This window comes from Heptranchias perlo, chromosome 4, assembly GCF_035084215.1.
Source record: "Heptranchias perlo isolate sHepPer1 chromosome 4, sHepPer1.hap1, whole genome shotgun sequence".
Taxonomy (NCBI): domain Eukaryota; kingdom Metazoa; phylum Chordata; class Chondrichthyes; order Hexanchiformes; family Hexanchidae; genus Heptranchias; species Heptranchias perlo.
Genome location: NC_090328.1, coordinates 88,220,303 through 88,239,093, shown reverse-complemented (window position 1 = coordinate 88,239,093; position 18,791 = coordinate 88,220,303). Strand labels below are relative to the sequence as shown.

The window sequence follows — 18,791 nt, the reverse complement described above, 5'->3', positions numbered from 1 at the left end:
AAAATCTGGATGCACCCATGGATAAACAATAGATCACGTGATCGACCAAATAGTGCTTGCGTGCCCAAGAAAATTTTCTGATATCTGAATGTGTACAACCGCAATAATCTAGATAGCTCCTGCTTTAATTTCTCAATTTAAGTTTGTTTTCGTATTCAGGAGTGCATGTTTCTGTCCTGATTTTAAATTTATTGTATGTAATATGTGTAAAATACTGAACATTATTTGCAGCATGTAATTCAATAATCTGAAGAAATGATGAGGGCTCCTCTGAAGGTTCAGCTACTCACTGCCTTATTCAGGCCAGTAAGGTTCCAGGTTTGATTCTCAATTTCTGCTGAGTATGTTGATATCGGTTGGGGTGGGGGGTGGTCTGTTGTTACTGTAGGGCCACTATAAGTAGTCTCCGTACTCCTGAATTAAGAAGGGATAGTTGTTCACAGTTCCTGCTCCCAATCACTGAACAGTGATGTCTGTGGAGCTGCATGTATGCAGTTGGCAGATGAGAACTGTGATAGATGAATAGCCTGCCAACATTCTTAGGCTTAGGCATGATGATTGACCGCTTGGAGTCACCAGAGGGCAACCAACACCCACAGGCCAGTATCTTCAGAAGAGGGGAGAAAGTTAATTGGGGGGGAGGAACCTAATTAGAATAAAACCAACTTATTTGAAGTCCTGGTGGGAGCAAATCATTGGAAAAGATTATTTGGTTTTTAGAAAGGTGACATTGACCAGTTAATCAGACTGCTTATTTTTTGTTCATCTCAGTTTTTTAAACAATAAATCTTGCTGTATTAATCAATTATTTAATTGTGTTAGAACTGGTCTAAATAAAGTTCAGCTACAATTCTTTACTAACAGTTGCTTTATTCCTTCCTAGGACAGAAAAGTTATTGTGAAAACAATGAAGACCTACGTAGAGAAAATTGCTACTGTAAGATGTGGATTTATTTAAGCTTGTTTCTTGTATGCTAGGAAGTTCAAATAGTTCTTTTGAAAATGGAACCAAATTATTCAATATTTTTGAGAGGTGGAGGGGTAGAGAATATAGTAAATATTAGTGAATTGAATGATAGAGCACTTTTAATTGGGTTTGTTAATATTTTGTATCTCCTGTTACTTGCTCAAAAAATTACCATGTGGAGCAAAATTGAATGCATTCTGGAAAATATCTTATTAAAGATTAAATTATCATTGACCAGATAATTGTTGCAAGTAATAGGCTGGAAGATTTAGTTTTCCTCCTTTCTTTGAATCTTTCTGTCCAGCATGCCAGACCTCTGCCAATACTGATTTACAATTGGTTGCCAGGATTGGGTGTGAGAGCAGGCTGTGGTGACAGGTGGGAGAGGCATTGGTAGCCTGTTCAGTGAAGATTGGGAGCTCGCAATGTGAAAAATCCTAGCTCTAGGTTGCATGTCCTTCCCTACAGTGGTGAGGCAAATCAGTACATGAGCATTCTGTGCCACCCAGCAATTTTATTTTATCTGCAGCTATCACATTCTTAAGTTTTGGCTTTACCACTGAAGGAATAACTGCATTCATTACTTTAATAAAAGCTAATTTAAAGAATAGAGGTTTAGTAGTGACTTTAAGGAATTCGTTCTTGTTGGGGTCGGTTATATATTTCGTAGTTTTGTTTTGTGTTCGCTTAAATCCTAGTGAACTTTGCTCCCTGCAGAGCTACATTAGTGAAGTTGATGTAGAAGCAGTTCAGAGCGTAATAAGTTTAGATATAATTGAATTCTGGAATACTGACCTACATGTGCCGTATAAATTGTTTTGCAGGGTGAATTTTCCCATTTGGCTCTCATGGCTGCTTTCGACTGTATAGATGACACAAAACTTGTAAAACAGATAATTCTGTCAGTAAGTATTCAAACTTGTCCTATATTACTTGGAAAGGAAAGAGAGTCTAGTTTGCGTACTTGTTCAGAGTGCTTCCCTTTCTGTAGAAGAAGAGGTCTTGTTAAAAATTTCTTTAATGTCTGTTAGAACGTGTCAGTTTTCTTGCTGACAGGAGACCTTCAAATACTGGAGTGGCTCCATTACAAACACATGGGGGGTTGGGGGCAGGGGTGACTTCAGTCTGGAAAGCCATCCTGGAGCTGCCCAACCCAAGGAAATAACACAGCAGGCTTTGAATGTCAATGTAAAAATAAATGTTTGAATCTCAATACGCAAAAAGATTTTGCCCAATTAACTGGAAAGGGTAATATTCAGGATTACAACAAGAGTAAATTGATGTCCTCTGCTACTAAATAATAGTCTTTCAGTATCTTGCTCAAGTTACCACCTTTCAGCGTGTGAGCAGTGAGTGTCAGCAGTATCACAGCAGAGCCTGTCCTTTTGTAACATCCAAACTTGCATGCATTCTAGTTGGAGCATAATTAATAACTGGAACCCTGGTTGTTTCTTTCACCCATTCTCTTCCCCCACCCCCCCCACCCCGCCCCAACCTTGGCTTACATATTGCAAAAGACTGCTAAATTAATATGTAGCCACTGTTCTTCTGGAAAACAGTTATCCAGATTTGGGGATTGTACTGAACTGTGTTGTCTAAGACACAGTTTCCACTCCTGAAGCAGATCTGAGCTCAGGAGCTTTCATCTCCTATGTCACAAGTGAAACCAAACCCCAGCAAAAGTTGCCACCTTCAGTAGAGGTGGAGTGAGGAAGGAAAGTCTGAAATCAAATGGAGGAAAGGCGAAGCGGGAGGACTGAATTAGTTCAGAAATGAAATAACTTTGGTTGCTTTCTTTTGGACTGTTAAAATTAGATGTTTGCAGAACTAGAATCAGAACCAACAGAAGAATTGAGTTCCACTTAGTATCTTGACACTGTCTTATTTACAGGAGATCATCAGTTCCTTGCCTAACTTGATCAACAATAAATATGGCAAGAAAGTATTGGTGTATTTACTAAGTCCGAGGGACCCAGCGCATAATGTGCCAGAAATTATTAAACTTCTGCAACAAGGTGATGGCAATGTTCACAGGTCAGAATGCTTTACTTGTTCAAATGATTGCAGTTGTTGCGTTAAGGGATTAGCCCGTTTGATCTTAAATTTTAGGTGGTTCTGTTAATTTCAGTGAGAACATTTGAAGTGCACGTAGATAAATGAACAAAGAAGGTAGAATCTATTTAAGTGAATGAAAGCAGTTGAATAAGAAATCTTCTCCAACTTATAGCTGAGAAACAAATTACTGAGTGGCTGGTGGAACAAGAAAGCTTAATTTTCAAGAAGGAATTAGACAGGTTCTTTTCAACAAATTATTTGAAATGCATGAAGGCAATACTATGGATAGATGGGCTAGATGGACCAAAGGTTGTCTCCTGCCTGAAACTTTTACTATGTTTGCAGATAACACTCCACCCCCCCCCCCCCCCCCCCCCCCCCAAAAACAAGGTCGCATTCTCGGTAATCGTGTGTTTTAAAGGCACGCATTCTCAAAGTTTTGTTAGGTCACCGACCATTGAGTCGATAGCACAAAAAAAGGCCATTCAGCCCAACTGGCCTATGCCAGTGTTTATGCTCCATACAAGCCTCCTCCCTCCCTACCCATCAAACCCTACCCGCATAGCCTTCTATTCCATTCTCCCTTGTGTGCTTCTCTAGCTTCCCCTTAAATGCATCTATGCTATTTGTCTCAACTATTCCTTGTGGTAGCGCGTTCCACTTTCTTAACACTCTGGGTAAAGAAGTTTCTTCCAAATTCCCTATTGGATTTATTAGTGACTATCTTATATTGATGACCTCTAGTTTTGGACTCCCCCTCAAGTGGAAACATTTCTCTACGTCTACTCTCTCAAAGCCTTTCATTATCTTAAAGACCTCTCTCAGGTCATCCTCAGCCTTCTCGTCTAGGGAAAAGAGTCCCAGCCTGTTCTGCTTTTCCTGATAAATATATCTTCTCAGCATCATCCTTGTGAATCTTTTTTGCACCTTCTCCAATGCCTCTATATCCTTTCTATAATATGGAGAACAGAACTGTGCACAGTACTCCAAGTGTGGACTAACTAATAAGGTTCTATACAAGTTTAACATAACTTTTCTGCTTTTCAATTCTATCCCTCTAGAAATGAACCTCAGTGCTTGATTTGCCTTTTTTATGGCCCTATTAACCTGCATCACTACTTTTAGTGATTTTCTACCTGTACCCCGGGATCCCTTTGCTCCTCTACCCCATTTAGACTCTTATTATCCAACCAGCATGTCGCCGCCTCATTCTTCCTACCAAAATGCACCACCTCACACTTATCTATATTGAAATTCGTTTGCCAATTACATGCCCAGTCTGCAAGTTTTTTTTATTGTCTTGCATTTTGATGCATTCTTCCTTTGTATTAACTACACTCTTTCTCCCCCCACCCCCACCGCCCCCCCAAATTTGGTGTTGACTGTAAATTTTGAATTTGTACTTCCAATTCCCAAGTCCAAATAGTTAATGCAAATTGTGAACAATAATGGTCACAGCACGGATCCCTTGGAACACCACTTCCCATCTTTTGCCAGTCTGAGTAGCTACCCTTAACCCCTACTCTCAGTTTTAAAATTTGTAGCTAGCTTGCTATCCATTCTGCTACCTGCTCCCCAACTCCACATACTCTGACCATAGTCATGAGCCTATAATGCAGTAACTTATTGAAGGCCTTTTGAAAATTGCGCAGAAAAAAGCCTGCTTTCACTTAAGGGATTTCACTATTTCAGAGCCGTACATATTAGGAGGGGCAAGGGTTTCATCTCTAGTCTGAGTAGTTGTCTTATTTCAGCTGGAATGGAAGTAGGGGCACTATAACTGGCCTGAGCATTCGAGTTATGATGGTAAAAATTGCCCCGGGATACTCATTGTGAGTGTAATATGATTCCCCCTTCTGAAAGTGTGTGGACATTGAATGAGGATAAGGTTAGGCTCAGCTCCAATGTCCTCGTCAATTAAACATCCTTCCGGCACTTATCAAGGTTTACGTGGAGATATTGGCGATTTTAATCAGGGTGACCTCTGTTGTGTGATGGAAACTGAACTGAGGGGACTTGAATAGGGAGTAATGGGCATGTAGTTGGTGGCAATGACTTGTTCAAGCACTTTTGAGGAAGGAGAGGCTAGAAATTTGGTCCCACATGGCGGATTGGTCAAAAAAGTAAAGGCCCATGGGAATGTGGCAAATTGGATCCAAAATTGGCTCAGTGGCAGGAAGCAAAGGGTAATGGTCGACGGATGTTTTTGCGACTGGAAGGCTGTTTCCAGTGGGGTGCCGCAGGGCTTGGTACTAGGTCCTTTGCTTTTTGTGGTATACATTAACGATTTGGACTTAAGCGTAGGGGGCATGATTAAGAAATTTGCGGATAACATCAAGATAGGCCGTGTGGTTGATAGTGAGGAGGAAAGCTGTAGACTGCAGGAAGATATCAATGGGCTGGTCAGATGGACAGAAAAGTGGCAAATGGAATTCAATCTGGAAAAGTGTGAGGTAATGCATTTGGGGAGAGCAAACAAAGTAAGGGAATACACAATAAATGGGGGGGATTCTGAGAGGTGTAGAGAAAGTGAGAGACCTTGGAGTGCATGTCTGCAGATCCCTGAAGATAAGGAGTCTTACAACACCAGGTTATAGACCAACAGTTACAACACCAGGTTATAGTCCCTGAAGGTAGCAGGACAGGTAGATAAGGTGGTTAAGAAGGCATGTGGAATGCTTTCCTTTATTAGCCAAGGCATAGAATATAAAGGCAGGGACGTTATGCTGGAACTGTATAAAACACAAGCCACAGCTTGAGTACTGCGGACAGTTCTGGTCACCCCATTACAGGAAGGATGTAATTGCACTAGAGAGGGTGCAGAGGAGATTTACGAGGATGTTGCTAGGACTGGAATTTTAACTATGATGACAGATTGGATAGGCTGGGGTTGTTTTCCTTGGAACAGAGGAGGCCGAAGGGTGATTTGATTGAAGTGTACAAAATTATGAGGGGCCTAGATAGAGTGGATAAGAAGGACCTATTTCCCTTAGCGGAGGGGTCAATAACCAGGGGGCATAGATTTAAAGTGATTAGTAGAAGGATTAGAGCGGAAATGAGGAAAAAAATTTTCACCCAGGGGGTAGTGGGGGTCTGGAACTCACTGCCGGAGAGGGTGGTAGAGGCAGAAACCCTCAACTCATTTTTTAAAAAAAATACCTGGATGTGCACCTGAAGAGCCGTGACCTGCAGGGCTACGGACGAAATGCGAGAAAGTGGGATTAGGCTGGGTGGCTCATTTCTCAGCTGGCGCGGACACGATGGGCTGAATGGCCTCCTTCTGTGCCGTAAATTTTGTATGATTCTGTGAAACTGGGGAGTGCATGGACAGTCAAGGGTGGGATTTTTGAGGGGGCTTATGATAGTTGTGAAAGTGGTTTTGAACAAAATCAGATGGGGAGCAGTTGACAATGTCTAAGCACACAAGGCTATGGCTACGGATTTTGCAAACATTTAATAAGAACATAAGAAATAGGAGCAGGAGTAGGCCAATCGGCCCCTCGAGCCTGCTCCGCCATTCAATAAGATCATGGCTGATCTGATCCTAACCTCAAATCTAAATTCATGTCCAATTTCCTGCCCGCTCCCCGTAACCCCTAATTCCATTTACTTCTAGGAAACTGTCTATTTCCGTTTTAAATTTATTTAATGATGTAGCTTCCACAGCTTCCTGGGGCAGCAAATTCCACAGACCTACTACCCTCTGAGTGAAGAAGTTTCTCCTCATCTCAGTTTTGAAAGAGCAGCCCCTTATTCTAAGATTATGCCCCCTAGTTCTAGTTTCACCCATCTTTGGGAACATCCTTACCGCATCCACCCGATCAAGCCCCTTCACAATCTTATATGTTTCAATAAGATCGCCTCTCATTCTTCTGAACTCCAATGAGTAGAGTCCCAATCTACTCAACCTCTCCTCATATGTCCGCCCCCTCATCCCCGGGATTAACCGAGTGAACCTTCTTTGTACTGCCTCGAGAGCAAGTATGTCTTTTCTTAAGTATGGAGACCAAAACTGTATGCAGTATTCCAGGTGCGGTCTCACCAATACCTGCAGCAATACCTCCCTGTTTTTATATTCTAACCGATAGCAATAATGTAGTTCTTGATATCTTTAGCACCTTTTCAATTTGAGTTATCATTACTGGATAAATGTTTGTGTTGAGCTATTCGTATTCATAAGTTGTTGAGAAATAGTCTTTGATTCTTTAATGAAACTTCAGATATTAGTTTTGCACCATGATTGAACAAGAACACTAAGTTTTTGTTTTAGTATTTTGTGATTTTTTTTTCCCCATCCTCTTTTAGTAAACATGAGACTATCTCAACTTTAGGAGAGAGGAAAGAATGTAATTCAATTCTGATGCAGTCCTTTTGTTTAATGGATAATCTGGAAAATTGAAAATTATGAATGAAAATGAGAACAGAAGTATATTCCATAGAATTGATTTACGTGTTCTGAAAACTATGCATTATTTTGATATGTCATGTACCAAAAATGATGTCCTGAAAGAATCAAAATATTTCACTGTTTGTTTATTGCACTAGTAAGAAGGATACAAATATTCGTCATCGTGAGCTGCTGGAGGCCATCTCGCCACATTTGCTGCAATACCTGCAGGAGAATGCTCGTGAAATGGTGATGAATAAAGCAACAAGTGTCATTGTGGCAGATATTCTCGGCTGTGCCATTGGTGATGTGCAGCCTGCCATAAATGCTATAGTTAATGTGGCTGCAGAAGATTTTGTACCTGGAGGCAATAACGGTGAGGTAATGTACAAACAGGCAACTTCTGTTTTTAACTCCTTGTGTCTGAATGGCATCAGGCAATCTACATCTTGAATCATTAGAGTTGCATTATTTCAAGAAAAGCAACACTAACTTCATTTAGTTTTTTTAAGATGTGGAGATGCCGGTGATGGACTGGGGTTAACAATTGTAAACAATTTTACAACACCAAGTTATAGTCCAACGATTTTATTTTTAATCCCACAAGCTTTCGGGGGCTTTCCCCTTCCTCAGGCGGTGTGGAAGTGACAATTTTGAATCCTTCGCATTTTAAGATCACATAACAAAGCCTGGTGATTCGAAATTGTCACTTCCACACCGCCTGAGGAAGGGGAAAGCCCCCGAAAGCTTGTGGGATTAAAAATAAAATCGTTGGACTATAACTTGGTGTTGTAAAATTGTTTACAATAGTTTTTTTAAAGTTTAGATTGCTTTATCCTGAATACAGAAACTGCATTACATTTTCAAGATCAACTGATGCATCTTAAAGGACACTGCAACAGTTTTAAATCTTACACAGGACCAGTTCTGTCGTCAATGCAATCTTTCCTGCACACAATGATTCTTAGCCAGACGATTGCTTTATCGTCTTGTATAAATTTCACATTTTGTTCTGCCATTAATCTTTTAAAGTGCTTAGTCACATACAAGAAAATATGTTTCCGTGCAGTAACTGTAGTAGATTTAATAACCAAAAGGCCAAAAAAAAAGCTAGCTAAGGATTTTTTTCTGATAAAATCACTGGGTGTATGTCTGTGTTTTGTGGCTTTTTAACAGAATATTTTCAAATGGTTGCTCAGAATGATTCCAGAATAGGTAGATGTTTGTAGGGTGATCTGCTTAGATTGGCATTATGTTGCTTTTTAGATAGATATGATCATTTTTGATATAACTTCTATCTTGTCCTTTCAAAAGATAATTGCAGTACATATGTACCAGTAAGAGTCCAGTCCACCAGTGCAATTAAAAGTGCTTCCGGGAGCCAGGTACATTGAGGAAAAGTGCTGAATAGATGATAGGGGGGCAGTGGGTTTTATGTAATGTAGAGTTTTGCAAACGATGTCCTTTGGAATGTTTACTAATTATTGAGAAAACCCTCCTTGATACGAGTCTTAAAATTAGCCAATTAAAAATGTATTCGATGGGATAACCAAGTCCTATTACATGACACAAAATTAATTAACTAACGGATGTTAGAACTGTACATTTAATCCATTGGAGAGCGTTTACTGAATGGGGTATGTAGTCTTGTTATACTTTATCCTTGTTTACCACAGAAAGTTGGTAAATGACCAGTTCTAAAATGGCTTTTTCAGTAAGTATGACTTTAAAAATTGACGCCTCTTTTCAAATTTTACCTTTTTCAATTAAAAATGAAAAGAAGAGTTATGGTGGAATTTAACTTTGTGTCTGAGCAAATTGGTAACTGGGGCATACCTGAAATATGATTTTTTTTTTTTCCCCCACTCCCCACCTTCCTGTTTTTAGCTCCACATGGCAGAGCATCCAGCAGGCCACTTGGTTCTTAAATGGTTAATAGAACAAGATGGAAAGATGAAAGAACTCCGAAAATCAGGTAGGGGAGATCGTATTGATTCTAATGTATGCTGTCTAGAACTTGTTGAAGCATCTTTGGAATAAACTAAAATGTTACCATTTTAGATGGGTCTCAGTTGTTCAATTTGCTGAGTTTAAACATGTGTTTTATATGGTATGACATGGGGAGGGACATTTTAATAGCCCACTCCTCACCACTGAGTCTATGCACTTCCTGGGAGTAAGCATGGACTAGCACATACTATAAGAAATAGGAACAGAAGTAGGTCATACGGCCCCTCGAGCATGCTCCGCCATTCAGTAAGATCATGGCTGATCTTGCGCCTCAACTCCACTTCCTCGCCCTGTCCCCATATCTCTTGATTCCCTTAGTGTCCAAAAATCTATCAATCTCAGTCTTGAATATACTCAATAACTAAGTATCCACAGCCCTCTGGGATAGAGAATTCCAAAGATTCACAGCCCTCTGAAGAAATTTTTCCTCATCTCAGTCGTAAATGGCTGAACCCTTATCTTGAGACTATGACCCCTAGTTCTAGACTCTCCAGCCAGGGGAAAAAGCACCTACCCTGTCAAGCCCTTTTAAGAATTTTATATGTTTCAATGAGATCACCCCTCATGCTTCTAAACTCCAGCGAATCTAGGCCTATTCTACCCAATCTCGCCTCATAGGATAACCGTCTCATCCCAGGATTCAATCTAGTGAACCTTTGTTACACCCCCAGAACTTGAGCAACTGGATACTGGAAAACCAAAGAGGAATGAAAGGGGGAAAATTATCTTCCAAATTGGCATTTTCACAATACCGTACTCATGTGTTATTTCTTGGACATGCTTTATATTGAGCGCACTCCTTAGGGGATCAAAAGCTTTCAGTAAAAACATAATGCGATAGTGCTTAAATAACTCGAAATCCAATTCTTGGTCACGACTAGGAATGCAGCATTTTGCCTTTCTTCAGTGGGAATGGCATTCTCAAAGGCGCTTCCCAGCACTGAGCTGAAACCTCTCTGGGAGAGGGAAATTTAATGCTTGTATCCTTCTGTCTCCTTCATCTAATCCCATCCCGCCGCACTCTTAAGCACTTGTGTTGCCACTGGCTCGAGTGAGCACGCCCTTTTATCCCCTCCTGCCATTGTTTACCCACCATCATTTTAAAAACTCCTGCTGCATTCCTGTTCGCACAATGCAAATAAGCTTTAAACTCTAAAGGACTGCAATTGTAAAAATACGGTAAATGTTTTAAAGCACTTCGTCAGTCCCCTGGTCACTGCTGTGAACGTGGCTATAGTGCTTTTCCCAACAGTACCCCACAAGCCTCCCCCACCCCACTATTGTTACTATTTGCAGATCCTGCTCCTGCACCCCACCATGATTCCACTTCTCCAATCCCAAATCCAGCACCCAGCTCCGAGTCCAAAACCCCTCTGTTCTGCCCTAGGCAATGCTCCAAAGCTATTAAAATCACATCTACCACCCCTCAGGCTTTCTGCACACCTGGACCATCATTAAATTCTGGGCTCATTGTTTAAAAAAATGACACAATCTTCACTATATAGCTAAACAAATATAATAATCAAAACCAATGTTTTACAATTTACTCAAATGTTTACATGATCATATGAACCCATAACGTACCCATTGGAAAATTGTATAAGGACTTACCATTCACATCTAAGATTTATAAGATACCTAACCATATATTCCAATCCAAATTAATCATAATGGGAATGCAGTACTGCACTGAGTGAAGTGCAATTTCATATTTGTGACAATGCATTTAATACCAACACAAGATGCATCACAATATATCATCACATGAGTTTTGCTTTGTAGCTGTATAACGGAATTGCACAGTGTGTAAGATTACAATATGGCTTAGCAAGTTTGTTTATTGTATTTAATGCATCATTAGTAAGTTCCATTATTCAACTAATCCTCTGACTTAGGCATAAGAGATACAATTGTCCTTTGCAGTAAGATAGCTGCTATGGTATTGGGCATTTTTGCTGCCACCTTGGATGTTCTGCTTTCTCCTTTGGGAATGCCTGTGCTGAGTTGTCATCCATGGTTATAGTCTTTCTTCAATAGGCTTCTACTAGCGCTAGCTTAATCTAACTTTGCTCATATTATTTCTCAGTATTGTTACTAGACTTATCTGTATGATCAGAGATTTAAGCTGTTGACAGTTGTGACACACTTTTGAAGTTTTCTTCTGTTCGATTAAACCTTCCTACTTCCACTTTGTGGACTTTAGGAAACCTGTTTCCAAAGCTCTTTATAACTTTCTTTAACCTTCTGAAACCTTGCCTAAAACCCAATTTGGTTGGCAAACATGACTATAAACAACTTGGGCTCGATTTTCGCACCCCCAATCGGGTGTGTTCCTGGCGGGGGAGCTGCGAAAATCGGCTCCAACTTGCCCACTTCCGGGTTCCCCAGTGACGCGCTGACATGCGCGCGTAGCCCCCGCATGTGGGACTCCCGTCGGCAATTAAAGCCGGCGGGGTGCCACTTGAAGTATTTAGGTATTTCAGGTCATTTAGAGACCTAATTAACATGATATTTTAGGAGGGGTGGGATTTTGTAAACAACTGGGACTGTTTCCCGTACTGGGGGAATCACTCCCAGTTCAAATGGACGTGTTGCAGCCATCAGCCTGTGGCAGCTGCAAAGGTCCATTTGACAGGTTGGGGGGGGAAGGGGGGAGACCCTCACTCATTGCAGGAGGTCACTCTGTTACTTTGGACAAAGTTTGGCCTCCACCACCCTCCTCCTAACAATAAAATTCACCAACTTGCATACTTACCCTGGTGCCCAGATACATGTATCTACCTTGCGGACCCCCTCAAATGTACATCTTCTGGATGGGGGCCGCCGTAGCTGCAGTCATGACCTCCTCGGAGGACGAACAGCCTCGCCGTCCACCTCTGACACGTGGAGCCCCACAACACAGTGCTGTGACGCATCCACCTGCACAGCAGGAGGGAGGGCAACGGCAGAGAGAGATGCGTCGCAGAAGGCACTACTCTCGCCACGGGGTCTGCAGACCGAGGCTCAGCTTCCTGGACCTCTGAGCAGCAGTGCATACGGAGGCTCAGTCACTCGACATGTAGTCGTGGACATCTGCAGCCTCCTTCATGCCGAGCTGCTCCCGGCTGGCCCGAGCACCATCATCTTGCCTGTCGCTGTCAAAGTCACCACTGCCCTCAACAACTTCTCCACGTCCTTCCAAGGTGTCACCGGGGACATCGCCGACGTCTCTCAGCCATCTGCACAAAAGAGCCCTGCAAATACTCCGACACCCACTCTGCAGCTACACAATGGGTGGCATCAGTTGTGGGTCTTCATTGTGATCCTCAGGAAAGGGCATTATTGCACAAACCAGACAAGATTCGCAAAGACGTGGCAGTAGTGGTGACAATATAATGTGTTGTGTGAGTTGGTCAGAAATTAAATATAGGTTAAAAACCATGACAAACCCTCAAACACGCTTGTGCATCCCCTTCATGCTCACGACATGTTTGCCTTACACTTCCTACTGCACATATGTGATTCATGCCCTGTGGCTGCAGCACAGGTAGTGGCAGGTTGAGTGAGGCTGACCGTGAAAGAGATGCATGAGATAGAGCCATGAGATTGTATGAGGATTGGGTTGAGTGGTAGTGGCGGGATGAGTACTGGTGAGGTGAGTAAGTGCAGGCAAGATGAGGATGAGTTTTGAGTGGGTGTGAGGAGTGATGTGATGGAGTAGTGTTGGCAGTGCAGAAGGAAATCTGGGGTGGGGCAGTGATGTGGCAGATGGAGTGTAGGGGAATGAGTAAGTGTACTCACTTCGGTTGACTTACTTAGATCATTGAAGCGTCTCCTGCACTGTATGCAGGTGGGCGATATGTTGGTGGTGCAGGTGACCTCCTCTGCCAACTCGAGCCAGGCCTTCTTGGTGGCAGAGCCAGGCCTTGGTGGCAGAGGCAGGCCGCTTCCTCCCGCCTGCCGGAGGGATGATCTCTGTCCTCCCCCTCCTCCTCACCCCATCCAATAAGAGCTCGAATGAGGCATCATTAAACCTGGGAGCAGCCTTCTCCCTGTGCTGCTCCATGCTGTAATTTTGCCTATTTTCTGCAGCATCAGTCAGTGGAGGACTGCCCCTTTAAATAGGGCTCCTCCAGCTGACATCCTATGCTGCGAATGCACAGTCCGCCCGCTGCGCAGCTTACCAGCGGGAAACCTGGAAGCACAGGTAAGTGGCTCCAATTAGCCTGCGATTCCTTGCGGAGCACCCCGATTTCACTGGGCGCGTTACCCATGTGCCCAGTCGACCCCCCCCCGCTGCGCACCCGCCGCCCTGCTAATAACGGGCCCCTTATTTTATCTCAAAGGGATCCCATGTAAATGGGATAATAGCACTAAAAAGTGACAAATCCCCAGGACCAGATGGTTTCCATCCCAGGGTTTTAAAGGAAGTCGGTGAGCACATTGCAGATGCCCTAACTATAATCTTTCATAGTTCTCTAGATTCAGGAACTGTCCCTCTAAATTGGAAAATTGCACATCTCACTCCACTTTTTAAGAAAGGAGAGAGAGAGAGAAACCGGGGAATAATAGACCAGTTAGCCTAACATCTGTTGTGGGGAAAATGCTGGATTCTATAATTAAAGATAGGGTGACTGAACACCAAGAATTTTCAGTTCATCAGAGAGAGCCAGCATGGATTTGTCAAAGGTCAGTCGTGCCTGACGAACCTGATTGAATTTTTTGAAGAGTTGACAGAAGTAGTGGACAGGGGACTGTCAATGGATGTTATTTATATGGACTTCCAGAAGGCATTTGATAAGGTCCCACATAAGAGACTGTTAGCTAAGGTAGAAGCCCATGGAATCAAGGGAAAAGTACGGACTTGGTTAGGAAATTGGCTCAGCGAAAGCCGACAGAGAGTAGGGATAATGGGTAAGTACTCACATTGGCAGGATGTGACTAGTGGAGTCCCGCAGGGATCTGTCTTGGGGCCTCAATTATTCACAATATTTATTAACGACTTAGATGAAGGCATAGAAAGTTTCATATCTAAGTTTGTCGATGACACAAAGATTGGTGGCATTGTAAGCAGTGTAGATGAAAACATAAAATTACAAAGCGATATTGATAGATTAAGTGAATGGGCAAAACTGTGGCAAATGGAATTCAATGTACAAATGTGAGGTCATCCACTTTGGATCAAAAAAGGATAGAACAGGATACTTTCCAAATGGTAAAAAGTTAAAAACAGTGGATGTCCAAAGGGACTTAGGGGTTCATGTACATAGATCATTGAAGTGTCATGAACAGGTGCAGAAAATAATCAATAAGGCAAATGGAATGCTGGCCTTTATATCTAGAGGACTGGAGTACAAGGGGGCAGAAGTTATGCTGCAGTTATACAAATCCCTGGTTAGACCGCACCTGGAGTACTGTGAGCAGTTCTGGGCACCGCACCTTTGGAAGGACATTGGCCTTGGAGGGAGTGCAGCGTAGGTTTACTAGAATGACACCTGGACTTCAAGGGTTAAGTTATGAGGAGAGATTACACAAATTGGGGTTGTATTCTCTTGAGTTTCGAAGGTTAAGGGGTGATCTGATCGAAGTTTATAAGATATTAAGGGGAACAGATAGTTTCTCTATCCACCCTGTTTCCGCTGGTTGGGGATTCTAGGAGTAGGGGGCACGGTCTAAAAATTAGCCAGACCTTTCAGGAGTGAGATTAGAAAACATTTCTACACACAAAGGGTGGTAGAAGTTTGGAACTCTCTTCTGCAAATGGCAATTGATACTAGCTCAATTGCTAAATTTAAATGTGAGATAGATAGCTTTTTGGCAACCAAAGGGATATGGGCCAAAGGCATGTATATGGAACTAGATCACAGATCAGCCATGATCTTATCAAATGGCGGAGCAGGCACAAGGGGCTGAATGGCCTACTCCTGTTCCTATGTTCCTAAACGGTCATTAGTGACCAACCAAGATCAATTCAGTCATATGGATCCTTTTCCAAAGTGTCGTTTAGTTGGATAGGCACCTGTCAGAAACTACAGCCATATTTGAATTTGTTTCACAAAGAACAGGACTCCAATTAGGTGTTTGGCTTTTAATTTTGCTATAGCCTAAGTTGTGATAAATAAGACTGGCTTCTGATATCAGGGCTCTTGGAACATTAACTCTATCTGTCCATAGACCATAGCGCTTTAATCAATCTGGTCTGCATTATTGCTACACTACTTTATGACTCCACTGGTGACTTCTTGTCTCTTGCACATGGCAAAGTGAGGAATGACTATAACCATGTTAACACCCTTAGCCTGCTTTGACTCCAGTTGTGTTGTGTTACATTGGTCAATAGTCTTTGTTTGATGTGAATTCTACTGGCATGAGTACTTACTATATAAATAATTAGACTTTATCTTTTAAAATGGACATATTGAAAGGATAAACTTTTATTTTAAACCAGCATTAAGGGTGGACTGTTTGCCGATAAAGTACACGCATTTATGTTTTACAGTAAGAAGCATTTGATTTAATCAACAAATACACCAGTGACTCTTAGATTCCTGTTTTGTTGTGCACGTTGATGTTCTGACACTTCTAGAAACTTCTTTAAGCCTTTCAACCTGAGACGAGAAGCCAAGTTAGATTATGCTAGTTCTCCTTTGCATTGGCATTCTAGAAGGTTTGTCACAAAGGCCAACAGAGTAATCATTGCATTTTCTATTATGACCTGTTTGCACAGTTATTTTTGTGTCTTTGTCATAATTATCAATGTAAGTTAATTAGTTTGAGGATCAGTTGTGAAAAATTTGTTTTATGCACGTGAAGTGTAACTGTTCCAGAATAACACCTAAAAATCTTATAAGGGGCAACAAAAACTGAAGAAAATTTACTTAATGATGTTTCTTGAATTTTTATTACAGAATGCTTTGCGAGAACATTAGTAGAACACGTTGGGATTGAGAATCTAAAGACCTGGGCGCAGGTAAACCGTGGCGCTATTGTGCTTTGTGGGTAAGTATGAAATTAAATTCTAATTCCAAAGTACATATAGTGATATCTTTCTGTAGATGTATATGAATATTGAATAACTTACAGCGTTCATACACCAGAATTGTGTATTGCTTTCACTGTGATTAACCTTTAATTTAGTAGCAGTATTGGAAAATAATGCATTCTGGCTAAAAAGCACATGCTCAGCAACAGCATACATTCCTACAGTTCTCATTCTGGACAGACGTCCCAGAGTGCTTTACAAAGTGATGGCTAGTGAGCGTACGCAGATTGGAGGGTAGAGAAGAGGGAGAAGGTCAAGAGGGATAAAATACATTTGAAGGAGAGGGCCCCAAGGAGATTTTTGACAGAGGGAGGTAGTAAACTGGAGATGCTGAGAGAGGAAGATCTAGAGGACATGTTTGCTTCTGTTGATTGACCTGGAGTGCTTATTCTGATTGATTTGCCCCCTCCATACAACGTTGCTGCATCGACATCCTGGGCGTCACCATTAGCCAGAAACTCAACTGGATCAGCCACATAAATGCTGTGGCTATTAGAGCAGGTCAAATGCTGGGTATTCTGCAGCAAGTGGCTTACCTGTCTCCCCAAAGCCCCTCTACCATCTACAAGGCACAAGTCAGGAGTGTGATGGAATACACTTCACTTGTCAAAATGGGTACAGCTGCAATAACACTTGAAGTCAGACACCATCCAGGACAATGCAGTCTGCTTGATTGCTACTTCATCAAACATCCACCCCCTCTACTACTGGCATACTGTGGCTGCAGTGTGTACTATCTATAGGATGGACTGGAACAACTCACCAAGGTTTCTTCAGCAGCACCTCCCAAACCCGCAACCTCCACCACTGAGAAGAACAAGGTGCATGGTAACACCGCCACCTCCAAGTCACATTGAACACTAGAAGGTTAAAAAATATATTGAAATGAATGAAGCCATTCATTTCAATTCAAAGACCACATTTCTATTGGAGCATGACACTTCATTGTGTTGAGTGGTGGCTATTCTCTGGGCAAAAGATCAATGTGTTTCACAGGTGTGTTTTTAAATAGACTTTGCTGTGTATTCATGCAGTTTGGTAGGTTTCTGTTTCTTCAATTCAAATTCAGAGCGGCAGCTAATTTCCTAGAGAGAAACCTCAGTTTGAACTCTTGCAGTATTGTTTAAGTGTGAGATCTAATATATTTTTCTTTCTGTTAAGTCTTCTTCAGAGTAAAGATGAGGATGTAGCCAGCAAAGTAAAAAAAGGTTTAAAGAGCCTCATTCCAAAGTTCAAGAAGACGGAAAATGTGAAGGGCGTGGAGATGTTGTTAGAAAAATTAACTGCCTAGTGAAAACTGCAGGCAACATTGCACCTCAGTAAGACCAGCTCAGAATTGTTTAATATTTGTAAAGTTTAAAGGAATACTAATTAGCAATTTGTTACTGTAAAGTTTTGCATGTTGGGATGGCAGCAGCTATTTTCTAGTTCCTAATGTTCCAAAATATCAGTTCTCACTGACTCCTAGACAAACTTTATTAAGTAATGTCCTCATCTCTCAACAAACAATACCTGTTCAAGGGAATATTGGAACTATTATCAGATACAGGTGTGTCTTTTGGAGCACTAAGTTAAGCATACCAACTTGGGACTGACTGACTGGAATACTAAAACATCAACTTACAGAAGTTATGGTTATATTGCAGTTTATATTTTTTATATATATATGTTTGTAATTTAAGGCACAAAAGGCTGATTTTTGACCTTTGACTATTTCTTTAAATAAAAATTGAAGTCTTTGGTAGCACCGAATACTTTTTCCAAATCCTCTCAAAGTAGACTACTGCCAACCCAATTAATGCCCTTAACATAAATCATGTTTGTACAAGTTTCTCCTATTGTACTTTTTCAATTGGGTGTCAAGTTGTGCTTTTTATGCAATAAATGTAACATATTCCATTTACTTAATATGTAAAAATTCACTTTATTCTGAGTTCCAACTGCAGTTTATTAATACCTTCTTGCTATTACAATTTACACTCATTAGTTCTGTCCAGTTTATTAAATGAGGTCAGGTTCTCCTTGAGACTTTCCAGGCTTACACATATTGTGAAAGGAAATTCATTATTTTTATTCATGCTTTTGTAAAACTTTTTTTTTAACCTATTTGCCCTTGGGATCATGTTGTTGGATACAAAGTCAGATTCTACTTACAAAGGGTTAACTCCCAGAGATGCGCAACCCGTTTAGAATGTCGATTAGGATGGTTCTCGGAGTGAAATTCAAAGTAGTCCATTCACTATGGAAATCAGTTTGTTTCCTTTTGTGTTTTATATTAGCTTCAAAAGAATGGAAATTTAGGCACATTCCATAGCAGTTTTCACCTGATTGCAGAATGGCTTTCATTCAAT

General features: G+C 41.4%; 1 protein-coding gene across 2 annotated transcripts in view; it reads left to right on the top strand.

Moving 5' to 3' along the window:
- Positions 1–18,343, top strand: part of pum3 (pumilio RNA-binding family member 3) — a 54,957-nt gene extending 36,614 nt beyond the window's left edge. For both annotated transcript variants that reach the window (XM_067983282.1, XM_067983283.1), the window contains exons 12-18: positions 884–937; positions 1,792–1,872; positions 2,859–3,001; positions 7,568–7,790; positions 9,297–9,384; positions 16,307–16,397; positions 17,602–18,343. In XM_067983282.1, the coding sequence (XP_067839383.1) occupies positions 884–937; positions 1,792–1,872; positions 2,859–3,001; positions 7,568–7,790; positions 9,297–9,384; positions 16,307–16,397; positions 17,602–17,731 (810 nt within the window). In that variant the 3' untranslated portion in view covers positions 17,732–18,343. The remainder of the gene's footprint in view (positions 1–883; positions 938–1,791; positions 1,873–2,858; positions 3,002–7,567; positions 7,791–9,296; positions 9,385–16,306; positions 16,398–17,601) is intronic.
- Positions 18,344–18,791: the final 448 nt, after the last annotated feature.